Source organism: Spinacia oleracea, chromosome 1 (genome assembly GCF_020520425.1).
Source record: "Spinacia oleracea cultivar Varoflay chromosome 1, BTI_SOV_V1, whole genome shotgun sequence".
Lineage (NCBI taxonomy): Eukaryota > Viridiplantae > Streptophyta > Magnoliopsida > Caryophyllales > Amaranthaceae > Spinacia > Spinacia oleracea.
This window is the reverse complement of record NC_079487.1, coordinates 23,902,999-23,920,552: the sequence shown is the minus strand read 5'-3', so window position 1 is coordinate 23,920,552 and position 17,554 is coordinate 23,902,999. Positions and strand designations below refer to the sequence as shown.

Genomic DNA, 17,554 nt, shown 5'->3' with positions numbered 1-17,554 from the left:
GAGTTTGGTGTTAGGTCTGGGTTGTTAACAAACTATGGTTTCTGTTAGTTAATTTATGATGCTCCTTCTGTAACGCGTAAAGAAAACACAGTGTTAAATGTCAATCCAAGACAGCAGCGACTCTGACTTACTCTCCTGATAAAACCTCATTCGAACTCTGACCATGAGTGAGAGATAAGTCTGAAATCAACTACTATAAAAAGTTTTAGTTGCCATAGAAATTGCTCATAGTATAAGCTTGTTTTCTGTTTGATTGACTTCTATAGTCTGTTTCGTTTTTGTTCTGTTCACTCATAGTACTATCTTAGAAAAATCGTATCAATCTGTTTTTCCTTATCCGTTTCTGGTTATAACTGTTGCTTCGCCCTCTCAAAGTTGTCCACCATTGGAAGAAGACTCTCAATTACTTCTCCCTGTGCATCGCTTCGAACTGATAGTCTCTCTTTATCTGATCTCCTTCTAAAGTTATCAAAGTCAGCTTGCAGGCGGATAAATCTATCCTTTCCAGAAGTTATCTCTTCTGTCAAAGTTGATAATTTCTCAACCAACTCGTTCTTTTCTGTTTCTAGTCGGTAAACAGCGATCTCTATTTCTGTAATGGTCTGATAATCCCCAGCTAAAACAGCCTCCTTATAATATTTAGTGAGAGTTTCCACACTTTCCCACATATTCTTGGTACTTGTCTCTTCTTCTGTTTCCCCAACTTCCTCCTCTAGCATTTCCTCATCCATCTAAAATCACCAGTAAAAAGAATTCAAATCAAAAGAAATGAATACCAATTACCAATAAATGAATACCAAGTACAAATTCTCTAGCTATTGTACTTGTAAGCATCACTTGCTTTACTTCTCATCACGCCTGAATATTATATCAAAGGAAAAAAGAAAGTTCTTGGGGTCTTAATCTAAATCTATAACTGACAAGAGGAACTAAACTCGAAAGATTAAGAATCTACATCTTTGATAACATGAGAAAACTGAATCTGCTGCTACTGCTACTGTTGTTAAGGTCCTGATGTTGAGGTCCTGCTACTTCTACTGAATCTGAAAACTGAAAGTTCTTGAGGTCCTGTTGTTGTAGCTGCTGCTACTGCTCAGTCCTGGTGTTGCGTAGTTTTGCAGGTTTGCAGTCAGTCAGGCATACTGTTCTGCTCAGGCTGGCTTGCTGTTGTGCAGTTCTTTTGTGCAAACCTTGTGCTGTTCAATCTGGTTCTGCTGTGTAGCTTGTTTGGCTGGTGTCTTGTTTTTTTTTTTTTTTGGTTTTCAAATGGGTAAGCCTGCTAATTAAAGAAAGTCACAGTTTAAGCAGCAAGTTAATGAACATCAGAGGCTAAGGATAAGAAAGCCATTATGACTAAGGTAAGACTATATACCTTTTTCCTTCCTAACTTGTCACCTAACCACCCAAAGAAGAGTTGCCCAACAAAGGTACCCCACAAGGCCACATTCATGGGTATAAACCCTGGGCTAGTTGGATTTGGCTCAGTGTAATAGAGACGGCCTAAGATTTTGGTCACCACATATATGGAGAAAAGCTCATAGATATTAGTAAAGAAGCCCATACCAAGAATCATGAAAACTTTCAAGTGGTACCATTGTGTCTTTGCTATGTCAAGTACACTTAGCACTTTTAACTTTTGTCTCTTCGCCATTGATTAGGAAGTAGGAACTAACCTTTAATTCATACAGGGAAAAAACAAGGCAAAAATCAAATGTTAATGTTTAAAGTGTTATTATACAAGCATTGCAAATTTGTAAAAAATGACCTTTTATAACTCAAATTTTGCGAGTTTGGCTGGTGTCTTTGTAGAATGTTTTAGTGTTTTTTGTTTTTGCTTGGGTGCGGGCTGTGCTCCCTTAGCTTTTGTTTCCCTTGTTGTTTTCTGTTGGTTGTTGTTTGGGTTTCTACCTTTGGTAATTAAGTTAACTAATTTACCAATAATATATATATATATATATATATATATATATATATATATATATATATATATATATATATATATATATATATATATATATATATTCATTGATCATGTCTATATTTCTAATAGTCATGCATTTTTCCCTTGATTTTTCCCTTGATTAATAGTTGATATTATTTTGAGAAGACGACTAGTAGTTAGGATTAAGCTGGTTAGGATTACTGTTAATTTTCCCTTGATTTTATGGAATGTTCATCATACTATATTTGACATTAAATTTTCTTTGCAGATTATTGATGATTCAAGTGGTAATAGTAAATGTGGATCAAGAGATGAACAAGTTATCTTGAAGCTAAGCTAGCATAAGGATATGTTTACTTGTTCGTAGTCAGGAAGTTGTTTTTATTTAGTTTTGGACTATCTTGTAGAAAAAATGATAATGCTAGTTAGAAAGTTATTTTTGTTTTAAAATATCGCTTTTATTTCAGTTTGACTAGACTCTGCGAATTAATTTAATGTATAGATGATTTTTATCACTTTTCCTAAATTAACTACTTAAGTATATATGAATCATAGCATGATGTTATATATATATATATATATATATATATATATATATATATATATATATATATATATATATATATATATATATATATATATATATGAAAAAAATATGATGCAAATTGTGACGCTCCAAAGCGTCTAAATTATTATGTATATATGAAAAATAATATGATGCAAATTGTGACGCTCCAAAGGGTCTAAATTATTTTGGAGGGAATGGGGGGACCTCGCACGAAAGTGAACATATAGTGACTCTAATAAGAGTCTATATATTTCGGGTGTCTAAAGCGTCTCTATATGGTTTATAGTGGCGGAAAAAATGTGTCTATACGCGTGCAAATAGTGACGCTTTATACAATCTAAATATTGCGACTCTCTATAGAGTCACTATATCCCAAATAGCGACGGAGAAATATGTCGATATTTTGCAAATTGTGACGCTCTAAAGCGTCGGTAAATAGCGGCAATGAAAATAGCGACCCTCTCCCAAAGCGTCTCTATGTGAAATAGCGACACTGTAGAGCGTCACAATTTGTCCCAAAAAGCGTCACAATGTGCCGCATTTTTTTGTAGTGATAGTAAAGCATTTCTGGTTTTGTTTATAGTGCTGGTGTGATGCTGGTGTAAAGGTTATTGCGATGCTGGTTTTATTTCAACAGTTATCCCACAGGCCGGACAACACAGCTAACATTCAGATTATAGCCAACATAAAAACAGCAGTAAAATGACAGGACTTTGACAGTAGTAAAACCAGTTTAAGAAAGAGAACAAAGAAGTTTATTCTAATCTAAAACTTACATAGATATATGTCCTTTTACTTGCACGTTATCTAATCCAACTCCTGCTGAAGCGAACAAGAAAGCTTCTCCTCTTTGAAGGCAAAGTAGTATCAACATCCAATGAGATCTTCACAAAAAAAATATGTATTTTCAAATGATATTTTGCAAAAGAAAAAATTTAGATTTACGATATTAAGCACAATACCAACTTAGAACACTTACTTTTGATGGAAGGGGATGAGTATAAATTGCTTCTTACTTTGCTTGGATATTGAATGAGTCAAATAGCTTGTAACCGTCGCAGATCGACGTATTACCATAGAAAGCTTTTTCGGACAAAAAAACCCGATCTCACCCTGAGTTTTGTTCATCTTGCAATGGTTGTGCAAAAATCTACACCAATTGTATATTAATAGTTATTATTCTACGTGGATACCGATGTTTAAAAAAGTTATAAATATATATATTTACCTTATCCAAATATGTACACATGATGTACTTAGATAGCTCATGTTAAGCAAATTCTTGAGATCTTCACCAACGACATAAGCAGTGAAACTTTCTTGCGCGGGAATAAAAAATACGTCATCTTCAAAATCAACATCAATAGTGAAGTCACACTCTAGATTTTTGTACAAGTTGTACAACTCCTTACAACTTTGGGGCAACGCCAAGTAGGTGGCATTAGAAACTAGAAAATTTGGGATGCCTTCATCATCATTCCCCTTCTCGCGACATTTAACAGCTGACCCAAGGTCATTACCCTCGTGCTTTTTTTCAATCTTATTCTTTGCAGGTTCTTGGTTGACTTTCTAATTTTTCAAGAAAAAAATAGAAAATTAAAAAAATTATGAGTGTAGTATATATGCATTATGCGTGTAGCATATATGTATTATGATCTGTTTATAAATTAAGTTTGAAAGTTACCTCTTTTGACAATTTGACTTGTTTTTTAGGCCATTGAGCCCAACTCCCTTCTACTTGATCCCCTAGTACATCATGTCCGAAAAAGGGTAAAGGTAGAGGTGTATGTTCCTCTCCATCAAGTACGTGAACGATAGTGACTTTGACATGATCTGCGAGTAATGGGACATTATGAATAAGCTCCCCTGGTTGACTTTTGCATAATATCCCTATTGCCACATTTCGGTAACCAAGATTATCATCAAGGACCATAAGCTCACAAGGAAGTTCGTCCTGTAGGTAGATTTTTTCAAAGCTTGGGATCAATTATAAATACAATTACGATATCAATTTATGCATAATAAATAAAGTGGGTAAATACCTTAGATGTGTTTGTGAATGGGTCAGGATCAGCACGATCAATCTGATCAATATCAGTCGGCTTATCAGTACTAACTAGCTGATCAATATCAGTCGGCTTATCAGTACTAACTAGCTGATCAATATCAGTCGGCTTATCAGTACTAACTAGCTGATCAATAACATCGACTGACTGGCAACTACTAAGGTTATGTAGGGGCATATCCACCTCAACATCAGTAGGAACTTTTACAACCGCAAGATTTGAGTATGTCAAGGGCAACAACTCTCATTTCAGCTCTTGTTTGGTCCCTTACTTGTTCTGTGATAAGACGAGAAAATTTTTCCACTTGCGCATATGTAAATACTCCTTCATTTTGACAACTTCGCTTCTTCCTTTTAAAAATTGAGGTAATAGTTGCTCTCCCTCCAACTCCCCTAACATATCCACCATGCTTTGCATTCCCAAGCGCTTCAGTCAAGATATCATGGCTTCTAACAGATTTGAACTCGCCTGACTTTTCTTTTTCCATCAGTTCAAACTATTTCAAAGTAAGAAAATCAAATGATTAATAATGCATAATTAAATCCTTATTGAAAAAATACATTATATTTATTTATTAAACGAAATGAGATACTTACTATCAAATCTACTATCGCTTGAGTCTTTTTGTTTGTGATCCTACCCGTCTTGTCTTTTCTTCCCTCGATCCAGCTCTCATGACGAGGTCTCAGAGTCAATGTGGGTTTCTCAGATGATGAACCTGACAAAAGGGACTGTTTAATCTGCTCTTTGATGTATTGATTTTCTCTTGTTGCATATCCACCACTACCCAAATGATGGGGGTGCTGGTTTCTAGCTTGGTTTTCTATATTTCTTGCACTTATAGCCTGTAAAAGAAGATGGTCAAAAAGACGCATGGCTTACACGATACAAAAAAGTAATCAATATAAAATTTAAAAACATGCAGGCAACAGTAGACAATTTTTTTGCTGGTCTACTACAGTTTTTGTTTTGGCATGTTGGGTTATAGTGCTGCTATTATAGATTTATAGTTGTGTTTCAATTTGTTGTTCTTGGGTTGTATGGGTGGTGTTGGTTGCTGAAGTCTGTTGTTACTTTTCTTCAGGACCAAAGTTGACCTCTAATGCTATATTGTTTCTTGCCGTTTCAGCAAGCTTGATGTTATTTTTTCAAGGTAATTCTGCAGGCTGGTCAGTGAAGCAGGCAAGGGAAGTGTTAGAGTTCCGGTGCTGCAGTGCTTTAAGGTGTCAATTCTGGTCATAGTTGACCAGCGTTGACTTTGTAGTTCTTAGGTTTTCTTTTCTTAGTTGAGCCAGTTTTTGCTCGGCTTTTGTTTTGTTTTTAGGAGTCTAGTTTTTTATTTTGTTTTGTCCTGTAGGAGTCTAGTTTTTTACAGCAATGGAACATGGTTCAATTTTTAGCTTTTCTTACCTCTATTCCTTGGCTAACTACTCTGATAGCTACTAACTGTGTGGTATGCATTCTGAATCAGTGGAGAACCTCTTCTTTAGGGCCCGTTCGGTGCCATTTTATGTTTTCAGTTTTTAGTTTTTAAAAAACTGAAAACTTGTTTTAGTTTTGGATTTCCGTTTTATTAAAATTGTTTAGTTTTTTGTTTCAACTTTTTTTAAAACTGGTACTCTTATCCTCTGATGCATTATTTAGACTCTAGTTTCAACTCTTGAATATATACCACACGCACTTGGACAAGAGTCACAACTCACAAGACACATCCCACAGAGAACAAATTAACAATGATCACTTGCTAGAATCAACATGGTATACATTTTTTTTGCTGGTTATTAATGGAAATAATCATTACCAAAACCAATTCCTCGACACATATATAAACATCGTATTAGGAAATGTACTGAAATTAGGTACATTACAAATAAACCAAGTACACCAGCTATACGAGAGCCAAACTAATGAAATAAAGCAAAAAAACTCGTGAGCTCCTGAGCTTATACCCAAGCAATGAATAGCAAGAAACATAAATTGAAATAGTTCAAACATCAGTGAGAAACAAAAAGTTAAATACTCAGATTATCAAATCAGATACTCAAAGGATAATCCGCATCTACTGTACAATTCAATCAGGTAGAAAATCATAATCTCCAAAAAAAATAATACTCAAAGATTTGGCTAATTCACCAAAATCAATAATATGAGTGATAAATAGAAAAATGTCTATACTCGAAGATTATTGAACCAGAGATTTAAAAATCTATCTCCTTTGATAATTTTTAATTCATGATTGCAGAAGGAAGAGAAAGAAATAGAGGGGTAAGGGGCGAAACTAAAACAAAAAAAAAGGTTACACAAAAGAGATAACAGAAGAAGAAGGGGCACATTAAAAGCACAGAAAAGAGAAGAAGCCATGTAGGGAGCTCTGGAAGGAGAAATATCTACACCAAGGACTCAAGGAGGGAAGGAAGATGAACCAGCCACGCGAATAAAGAAAACACAAAACTGAAACAATGAAACAACGGGACCTTAGCTGTGGGTTTTCTGCTCAGGTGTGGGGGAAAGTTTTGTCTTTGTTGCAGTTTCATAGAGCTCCTGAGGGGTTTTCAGCTGAGTTAACTTGGATCACTAAGGTCTGCAAGAAAGGGGGCAAAAGGCAGAAGCTGATAGTGCCTTTCTTTGCTGAAACAGTGTACTCTATATGGCTTAATAGGAATGATAAGGTTTACAACAATCATTGTAAGCAGCCTGCTGATTTGTTTAAAGCAATTCAGTTTCAAGTTGCAGCCAGAGTGTCTAATGAGCTTAACTCCTTCTTGTTAAATTTAAGCTGTTAGGTTTGGGTGTGTTCTGTTGGTTGTTGGGCTTTTGTGGTTCTGTGGTCAGTTGTAACTGATAGGCTAACTTGACATTGCAGATTCTGCAGGACAGATGCAGGGCAAATGCAAATGAAATGAGCTACGGGTTATGCCAGGAGCTAACTGGATCAGACCAGAATCTTCCCTATACTAGCAACATGTCGTCCAACCTTCAACGGCCTCAGCTAAAAAGGCAATAACTGAAAAACTATATTAACGCTGCTCCTGCAGTATACATAAACCCAAAACACCTAATTAGATTCCTGTTTGCCAGTACTGAGACTTAACTGTATCTGAAACTAAACCATCAAAGTGTATATACTTTGAAGTATTGTTCTGGTACTCTACAAACACGCAGGTATGTGGCATGCAGCACAGGAGGTTGAAAATTACCAGAAGCATTCAAAGTACAACGCTAAAAATGAGTTATGAATCTTATACCAAAACATTCTTACTGAGAACCCAAACCAAATTACTAGCACGACTACATTAATATGAAGAATACTAAAGCCAGTTCATCAGCACTTGAGCAGTATCACAATCTCATGGGAAGGTTCTACATTAAACCCAAAAAAAGGCATGCAAGGAAATTCGAAAACATTACTACAAGTTTCTGAAACTTAGCAAAAATAAGCAACAAGTATGCAGCATATTACTTAGCTGATATTTTCCCCCTAAGTTAGCAACTGAAGCCTAACTTGTCACACAACTCCTTTAATGCAGCACCGTCATATCAAAGCTAAGCATTTCAATCCTAATGACTCTTTCAATGCTTTCCACAAATCAAGGATTTTCATTCCGTCATATCAAACAAAGTAAAGTGCATCTCATAAATATAAAACTAAAAGTCACCTTAAATTCATCACTTTCACGTTGTCTTTTAAACTCTTTCCAATCATCCTCGTCAATGCCCACATCCAGATCCCATGGTGGGTCATGCACTACATTTTTTTTTTCTTTTTTTTGACAACGGGTCCTCCACTGCATCTTTCTCTTTCTCTTCACTTGTGAAGTATTCTCGTGTCAATCTTGTTTTGAATTCTTTCCACCTTTTGTTGCAATCCTTAAGTACTGCTTCTTTCTTATCATCATCACACATGAACATTTTCTCTTTGTTTTAACTGATTTGTTAAGGAATTCATTTTAACAAACAAAAATTGTATTTGTTAGAATTAATTTACATCTACATTTAAATTATTTACCATAACAGCAGTCCACAATTTTTCCTTAGTATCTTCTGCAACCTGACTCCAATCTGTAATGGTGATCTTTACCTTAGCACGTGCCATATACCCGGTGTAGGCTGTGTATCTATTCTTGAACTCTCCGATCGCACAATATATTATTCTCATTCAATTGTAGAGGAAATGGTCCATCATCTTTTTCAATGATATACTTGGGTGTTGAAGGCCCTCTAGTGGTCTTTTGACTTGACTTTTTTGGATTCTCATTGTTAGCAGGAGAGCCATTGTCATTTTCAGAAGCCATACCAACAAACCTGACCATTATAGAGATTGTTAGAGAAGAAATATTAGCATATAGATATCAGTAGTATCTTTCACAAGAACGAGGTCACAAAATTCAGATCCTAAACCAAACATCTATTGAATATGAAACAACAAACCAGAACATCAACTGTAACAAGCTCTAAATTGTAAATTGTAACAAGCTTTAAGTTTTTATTCCTAAATATTACAACTACCTTTCTCTCTTATTTCCTGTTCTTGCGTGAATCTGAAACAACAAACCAGAACATCAACTGCACCAAATAAAGTTAGAAGTGCAAGACAAGGAGACAGCAGCAACAACATTGGCAGGAGGGAACGACCTCACTTAGTGGAAACGGCCTTATGGCTCACTAATGCATTTTGTCTCTGTCAATTAGTTTTAATTGCTTTTGTCTCATATTTGAATTTTTTCTATAAAAGAGAAAGGGAGAGAAGAAGGAAAACATCTTGGAAGTAATTGGTGGGAGAGTGAGACCTCTTGAAAGTCTCTAAATTGTAACAAGCTTTAAGTTTTTATTCCTAAATATTACAACTACCTCTCTCTTATTTCCTGTTCTTGCGTGAATCTGAAACAACAAACCAGAACATCAACTGCACCAAACAAAAACAACAGTGGAGCCTTACAACCTATCAAATCCCCTAGACACAACAGAAGACACCACTGCACCAGAACATCAACAGAAACAACAGTGCAGCCTCACAACCTATCAAATCCCCTACGAAACAATAAAACAGGAAATTTATGGTAACTTAGAGCAGGGAATTAAAATGGTAAAAACAGGATGTTTCACATATGCAGATATGAAAAAAGTAACATTCAAATTAAGTTAAAAACGAAATTTTAAACTAAGCTTCAATATTCAATCACACCAATCAAACAAATATTAGCTGGTAACTGATAAGTATCGCAAAAACAACTAGCATAGAACAGAAAAACAAGCAACTACTTAATATAAAAAAATCGGCACCAAAATAACCAAACCAAAATTACAGCAGCCTTAGCCTTATCCCCTTCACCGACTTTCAGTTTTTTCAGTTATTTGTAGTCGAATCTGGGACAACCCATACACCTTCATTGTGATCACCTCGCAAATGATGATCTGTTGAATCGTCTACTTGCACGGGTGTGTTTTGCAACATAGAAAAAACAGGGATTTCATCAACTTGGTCATACTCATCTTCATTTGGTACAAGATCAGCAACTGCAACACCATGCTTTTTTCCTTGAATAACTACTGACTTTGAAGTGTCAGCCGGATCTATCATATAAAATACTTGCTTTGCTTGAGAGGCCATGATGAATGGCTCATCACAATGACCCGGTTTATTGAAATTCACGACCGTGTATCCCATGTCATCTATGTTCACACCTTTGCCTATATCCACCAAGTTGCACTTAAACACAGGCACCCTAAACTGAACGAAATCAAGTTCAAAGATATCCTCAATCATGCCATAATAGTTCATCTTTGCATGCTGTGGATTATTATCCTTGGCACTAGAAAAATGTAAAGTTGATGCCACTAAAGAAACACCACTATTCTGCGTAGTACTACTAGCATCCCTCCTCTTAGTGTTAAAACAATATCCATTTATATCATAACCTTCATAGGATACAACATTTGCATCTGGACCAAACGCTAACCATGTAATGTCTTCACTAACATCATTTGGTGTTTGTTTTAAATAACGATCCACTTTCTCTTGGAACCATCTGATGAAAGATGGATTGTGTTCGTCTCTCAAAAAATTTTCACCTCTGCCATGATATTCTTGCCTAATCAGATTCATATGGTCTGCCAAATATGGTTGCACCTCATCAACTTGTTGTAAGATGTAGAGGTAAGCTTGATCAACTATTTCACGACTTAAGTTTAGCACTTTACGACCAACTGTACCAATACCTTGTACTCTCTCCTTATTGTGACGAGGCTTTGGAAGTCCTAGTGTTTCGAACTCTTCCAAATGCTCGATGTAATATCTAAGGACCTCATCAGTTAGATATCCCTCAACTATGCTGCCTTTTGGACGAGATCTATTCCTCACATAACCTTTCAAATCACCCATATTGCGCTCAAACGGATAAATGTACCTTAAATACACCGGCCCACAAAGTTTGACCTCTCTCACCAAATGAACCATGATGTCGAAAAAGGAGGGCGGAAAATACATCTCAAGTTGACACAATGTGACAATGAGTTGTGATTGCAAAGAGTCTAATTTACCAGGATCAAGTACCCGCGAACATATAGCTTTGAAAAACAAACAAAGTCTGATTATAGCTTGTCGTACTTGTTTGGGTAAAATCGACCTAATTGCAATCGGCAATATCTCTTGCATTAAAGTATGACAATCATGAGATTTCAATCCAACTAATTTCAAATCTTTCAATGACACGAGGTTTCGAATGTTCGACGAATATCCAGATGGAACTTTCACATTATGTAAGGACTCGCATAATACTTTTTTCTCCTTCTTAGATAAAGTATAACAAGCTGGAGGTAGGTAATACCGCTTTCCCTTTTTTGTAGGTTTCAATTCAAGGCGTATTCCCATCTTGACCATGTCATTTCTAGCCTTCTCTCCATCTTTAGTCTTCCCTGGCATGTTCAGAAGCGTTCCGATCAAACTATCAAATACATTTTTCTCAACATGCATCACATCAATACAATGCCTTACACTAAGATGTTCCCAATATGGCAAGATCCAAAATGCAGACCTCTTTTTATAACATAACTTGTCACCAAGAGACTTGTAGGGTTTGCCGAAAACACAATTGATGTCCTTTACACGTTCATAAACTTGTTTCCCAGTAAGAGGCTTAGGAGGAGATCTATGTTCTGGTTCTCCATTAAAAGCCTTGCGAATCCGACGATAAGGGTGATTGCGAGGTAGAAATACTCGTTGAAATGGGTATACAACCTTCTTGACAACATGGCCAGATAAATTCCCATACGCAGGAAAGTCATTAATTGTGCAGAAGATCATAGCACGCAAAGTAAATGTTTCCTTACGATATTCATCATACACACGCTCACGTTTATCCCACAACTTCTTCAAATCCTCAATCAGTGGTGCCAAGTACACATCTATGTCATTTCCAGGTTGTTTAGGCCCAGATATCAAAATTGACAACATAATGTATTTGCGCTTCATGCACAACCAAGGTGGTAAATTGTAATTCACCAACAGAACTGGCCAAGTGCTATGCTGACTACTCATGTTACCAAATGGGTTGATTTCATCTGTACATAAGCCTAGCCTTAAATTCCTTGTTTCACGACTAAAATTCGGAAAAGTAGTATCAATATGTTTCCATTGAGGGGAATCAGCAGCATGCCGAAGAATTCCATCTTTATTTCGCCCGTCTGCATGCCATGTCAACTTTTCTGCATCTTTAGCATTAGCGAACAATCGTTTGAGCCTAGGCACTACAGGTAGGTACCACATTACCTTAGCAGGTTCATTGGTGTTTTCACCGTTGCTCTTCACCTTATATCGCGATGTCCCACAAGTTGGACATTCATGCAAATCATTATAATCCTTTCGATACAATACGCAATCATTAGGCAAGGATGTATTTTCTCAGCATCCAAACCCATCGGACACAACATCTTCTTAGTCGCATAAGTAGAACTCGGAAGCGTGTTACCTTCGGGAAACATATCTTTCAATTTTACCATCAATTTTGAGTAATGATAATCAGTCCACCCGGCTTCCGCTTTCAGTTCAAATAATTCTAGTACACCTGTTAATCGAGTGTACTTACTGCACCCTAGATACAAAGGTGTCTCGGCGTCAGTCAACAAACTTTCGTAATCAGGTGGCCCCTCTGTGAGATTATCCTCCGTATCGTGCAACATCTCATCAAGCACCTCATTTTCATTACCATGGTGAGTATTTAAGTCCTCTGCATGGTCTTCATAGCTATGGTTCTCAGTACCCGTTTCCCCTTCACCATGCCATATCCAATCAGTATAATTTTTGGAAAAACCATTCCAAAAAATATGAGCTCGTAATTCATCTTCTGTAGACACCTTACGCATGTTACCACAACTCTTACAAGGACAACATATTTTTTCTCCTTCCTTTTTACGTGTAAGTACAATACGAATGAACTCCTCAACCCCTTGACGAAACTCAGGGGTAGTACGCTTATGTGAAATCCAAATTTTGTCCATATCTAACCAATGAATATGTCATATATATTAATTTCAACTATGTATACACGTGTACTAACTCAAATAAAATCATGCATTGTAATCTTTTTAATTGGAAATAACACTTGTAATATCACAACATAGAAAACGCCACTCTCCAAATTGTCCACAAGGCCTAAAATATCGCCCTTATGTCAAATATTAGACTATCTCTCCGGTATCAATTAGAAATCGGTGTTGACAATATTAGCCTACAACTAGGACAATCCTTTACTAAGTATTCATATAATCTCATCAATTCACCTTTCAACAAATTAATAAATCCAATGTATACCTCCCTTGATTCCAAATTAAACATTGATCTTAACAAAAAAACAACTTAGTAATATTTAATTATTTACATAATCTATCAATTAATAATTCTATATGCACATGCTTGAAAGTTGAAACTTAATTCGCAATTCTTTTTCATACTAGCTCCTGTGATACAATATTATAACCAAATTATTTCAACTCCAAACCAAAATCATATCCCACTCCAACTAAAAGTCACCAACAGAACTTCACTCCCATAAACGTTCCTTCCCCCTCCCCCCACATATGAATTGAATATTTTTTGATTAAATAAACGTCCAATTTAAACCCCCCTAATGGCAGTGTATGAACCTGCTTCCTGTTCTATTTTAATCCATGCCCTAATTAATAAAAAAAAACCCAATTTAATCAAATGAATTCAATAACTTTTAAAACATATGAATTCAACAATCCACAAAAAAATTACCATTCTGATAAACGACCAAAAGTAATAACATAAACACAAATAACTGAGATTTCTAAGATTAATACTTCAAATAAAAAATATTCCCAATTAATCATATGAATTCAATAACTTTCACAACATATGAATTCAATAATCCAAAAAAAAAACGCAATCTCTTACCTTTCTATGCTGTGTTTGGGCAATGATGAACCAAAGGATGACTGTGCGCGAATTGGGCGATGATGAATTGGGTGATGATGAATTTCCCTTGCTTCAGTACCTGATCTTGAGAGACTCGCGGTGAGAAAGATTAGGCGAATTGAATTGGGCGAATTGGATTGGGCGAATAGGGATTGCTTTAGAACTGAATTGTGAGAAGATTGTGAGAGTTGGTTATTTTTTCACAGAATACAGAGGAGTAGTGCAGGTCGTGCTCCACTGCTCCGCTCACCTCTTTCCTAATTTTTTTTTTTAGATGAAAAGTGTTTCCCGTTTTTTTGGAACCTTTTAGTTTTTAGGAAATTATTCCTCCAAAAGATTTGGAAAGGGTATTTTTAATTTTTTCATGTGATTGTTGAAAGTTGGATCATAATTTCTACATTATTTAATTTTTCTTTTATAACAAGGAGAGATATAATATGTATATTTTATGTTTTAGATTAGGTTTTCGGGTTTAATCTCGAGATTTTATTTATTTAATTGATTTTTCTAATTGTAATGTACGCTTAAATTCTAATCTAGTGTTGCTTGTTTCATTATTTCGTTTTAATAACAGACGACATATATTAAAAATTTGTAGCTCTTCAACTTTTAAGAATTGAAAAAAAATTGAAATTAAATAAAATTAAGGAGGGAAAGATGTCGCCTGTTATATGTGCGACACCAAAACTTTTAGAGTCTCATTTTATATCTACGACGACACTAAATGTTTTCGTTTGGTTTTTAAAAAAACAGAATAGGTGTCGCCTGTTATTAATTGTCGACACCAAAACTTTTAGAGTCTCGTTTTAAAACGCAGCGGACACTAAAAGTATTTAATTAAAATTAAAAAAAATTAAAATGAATATTAAGAAGAAATAGGTGTCGCATCAAATTAATGTGCGACACCAAAACTTTTAGAGTCCCATTTTAAAACACAGGTTTCACACTAGCCTCTTTGAAATATCTGCTAGCAACATTCTGTGTCGCCTGTTTTATAAAATGGGACTCTAAATGTTTTGGTGTCGCACATTAATTTGAGGCGACACTAAAAGGGCGACTTATAAAGGTGTTTTTGTAGTAGTTTTAACAATAATCAGATTAATTTGTCCAAGAATTATCTTATTAGTCGTGAGTAATATTTCATATTTAAGTTAGCAAATCTATTAAAGTGATGAAAGCGATAAAACGTAGATTTCAGGTTGCAGTATAGCATAGACTATAATGCGGCTCTCAAGAACACTAATCAATTGTGTCTATTAGCCTTCCTTTTCTTCTTCGAACTTCTTGATAATTGACTGACTGTTTGGTGAGATTCCTCTAGAGAGTCCTTTGGATTCCTTAGTTTAGACTTAGGATTCGGACATTGGGAAAGGGTATCGACCAATCAAATAATTCATAAACCCAGCAATCAAAATGAGAAAGAAACAAAGGGGATCAATTGAGGGGAATCGTTCATCCAAGGGTACTCTAACTACTTTTTCAAGCTAGTTAGATTCGCTTAATCTCCAAACAAAGACATATTTTCATGGCTAAGGCATTCAACTAAGAGTATCTATGGACATGATGAAAATAAATAATCAAATAAAGTCCCCTAGACTATGTACTCCCTATTTTCATGGTCCTCCAAGCCTAATGACCGGTTTGAGGCAACCCCTTAATTTCATCTTTCAATCTTTCACTAAGGGTACCTAAATAATGCCTTTATGATGGCCATTCACGCAAGCATTCACGAAATACTAAATCAATAAACCAAATTCAACCCAAGTGAAAATCCCATGTTCAATTTATGGGTTCATAATCTCCTCAATGGCTTCAACCAATTCCTAAGTAAAACAACTACTCACAAATCATTCTAAATAGCAAGAAGAAAGATCACAACTAATAACATGAAATCCAACACTAATCTAAGAAAAAAAAGTAATTAAAAGTCAAACAATATAAAAATAAATAAATTAAACAATAAAACAAGATATAGAGTAAGAAATTCTCATTGATATTGCAAGCATTCAACAAGTTTTCTCACTTTATCTCTCTAAAAACCCTAACCTAAGCTAAAATATCCTAATACATGGTTCTTCCCTTTGAAAATGTTGTACAATGACTATTTATACCGAGCAACATAGTAATATCCGTCAAAAGAAAGTGTTCACAGAAGAGGTCATCGCGGTTGAGACGGGGTGTCGCGGTGACGTAGGCAAAGATGGGCAAAAAATGCATAAACTTCCAGTAGTGAAATCCCGGGCGGGGTAAAAGATGTCGCGGCCGGGATGTAGCCTGGTCGCGGGGGGATAGAAATTTGGGTAGAATCGTACATACCCTGCTTCGAACGACCTTAACTAATTCGTTTTGTTGTCCTAATAAGGCATGTGATCACTCATTGAAAAGCTCTTGGAATAATATTTCATCTCCAATTTAAATTCCATGAAAATATTACATAGAAAAATAGTTATGGTCATTTTAGTTTGGCTGTTGTGCACAAGCCTTGCAAAACACTTCCAAATGGCTTTATTTCGCTCCGTTGTACCCTTTCATTATTTGTGCTTGGCGTGAAGACGTTCAAGATATAAACCTACAACATTAAACACAAGAGAGCAGTGCCAAATCCTAGAAATGTGACAAAATTAACTAAAATTTATAAAAGACCTACAACTATAACAATTATCCAAAACTAAGCAAAATAAGCTAGAAAAAGCACAATGAGGATGGAAAAGTGATCAAAATGGGATAAAATAAACATTTTATAGTTGACAGAACTACCACTTATCAAACTCTCCCAAGCGAATCATTTACTCGTCCACGAGTAAACAATACAACACTATAAGAAAAATACCAACGAAAGCAATAAATCTTAACTCACTGTCGTAGGAGTCACAGTGGCAATTAGCATGTGCAACAAGCCCTTTAAACCCCTAGACCGCTCTAGTGGACGAGTATGTTCTCGTGAGGGTTTCCAAAGAGTTTAACCCACAACTGCAAACAAACACAAACAAAAAGAAATGAGTCAAAGGTCTTCTCATCAAATATGTTTCTCAAAACAAAGGATGACTCAAACAATTTTTCAATGTATAACCACATTCAAAATGTATCCACGAGTTAGGAATCTAGGGGATAGACTAATCTAAGTTGCAAAAGTACCACCGTTTTAAGCGAAGAACGTCAATTAATGCCTCTAACATATCCAAAAGTCACAAATTGTTCTCAAAAGGATGGAAACGTTCCCAAAATTGAAGCCAATAACCTATAATGCACAAGGATTTCCCCAAGCTAAATTTTTACTAAGAGAAAAAACAAATTTTAATCAATTGAAAAATGGGTCTAGAGCTCTGGTTTTTAAGCCGCAATGACATTCATCATTACTTGGGAACTTTACTTATATTTTTGGTCCCCCACTCAAACATTTAAACTAACCCACTACCACAAAGGACATATGTTGCATGTAAACCACTTATTGACTCTTTTTCGATTGTTTTTTTCTTTTGAACTTTTTTTTACACGATAGGCTACTAGCCTTGTGGGCTCATTGGCTCCCCTTATTGACTTGTACT

At 35.6% G+C, this 17,554-nt stretch overlaps 1 protein-coding gene across 1 annotated transcript; it reads right to left on the bottom strand.

The window, feature by feature from the left end:
• Positions 1-8,691: 8,691 nt before the first annotated feature.
• Positions 8,692-12,338, bottom strand: LOC130463300 (uncharacterized). The gene is made up of 4 exons (XM_056832392.1): positions 9,951-12,338; positions 9,469-9,549; positions 9,083-9,114; positions 8,692-8,878 (listed from the first exon to the last, which is right to left on the bottom strand). The coding sequence occupies exons 1-4, from the start codon at positions 12,336-12,338 to the stop codon at positions 8,692-8,694; spliced, it is 2,688 nt and encodes an 895-aa protein (XP_056688370.1).
• Positions 12,339-17,554: the final 5,216 nt, after the last annotated feature.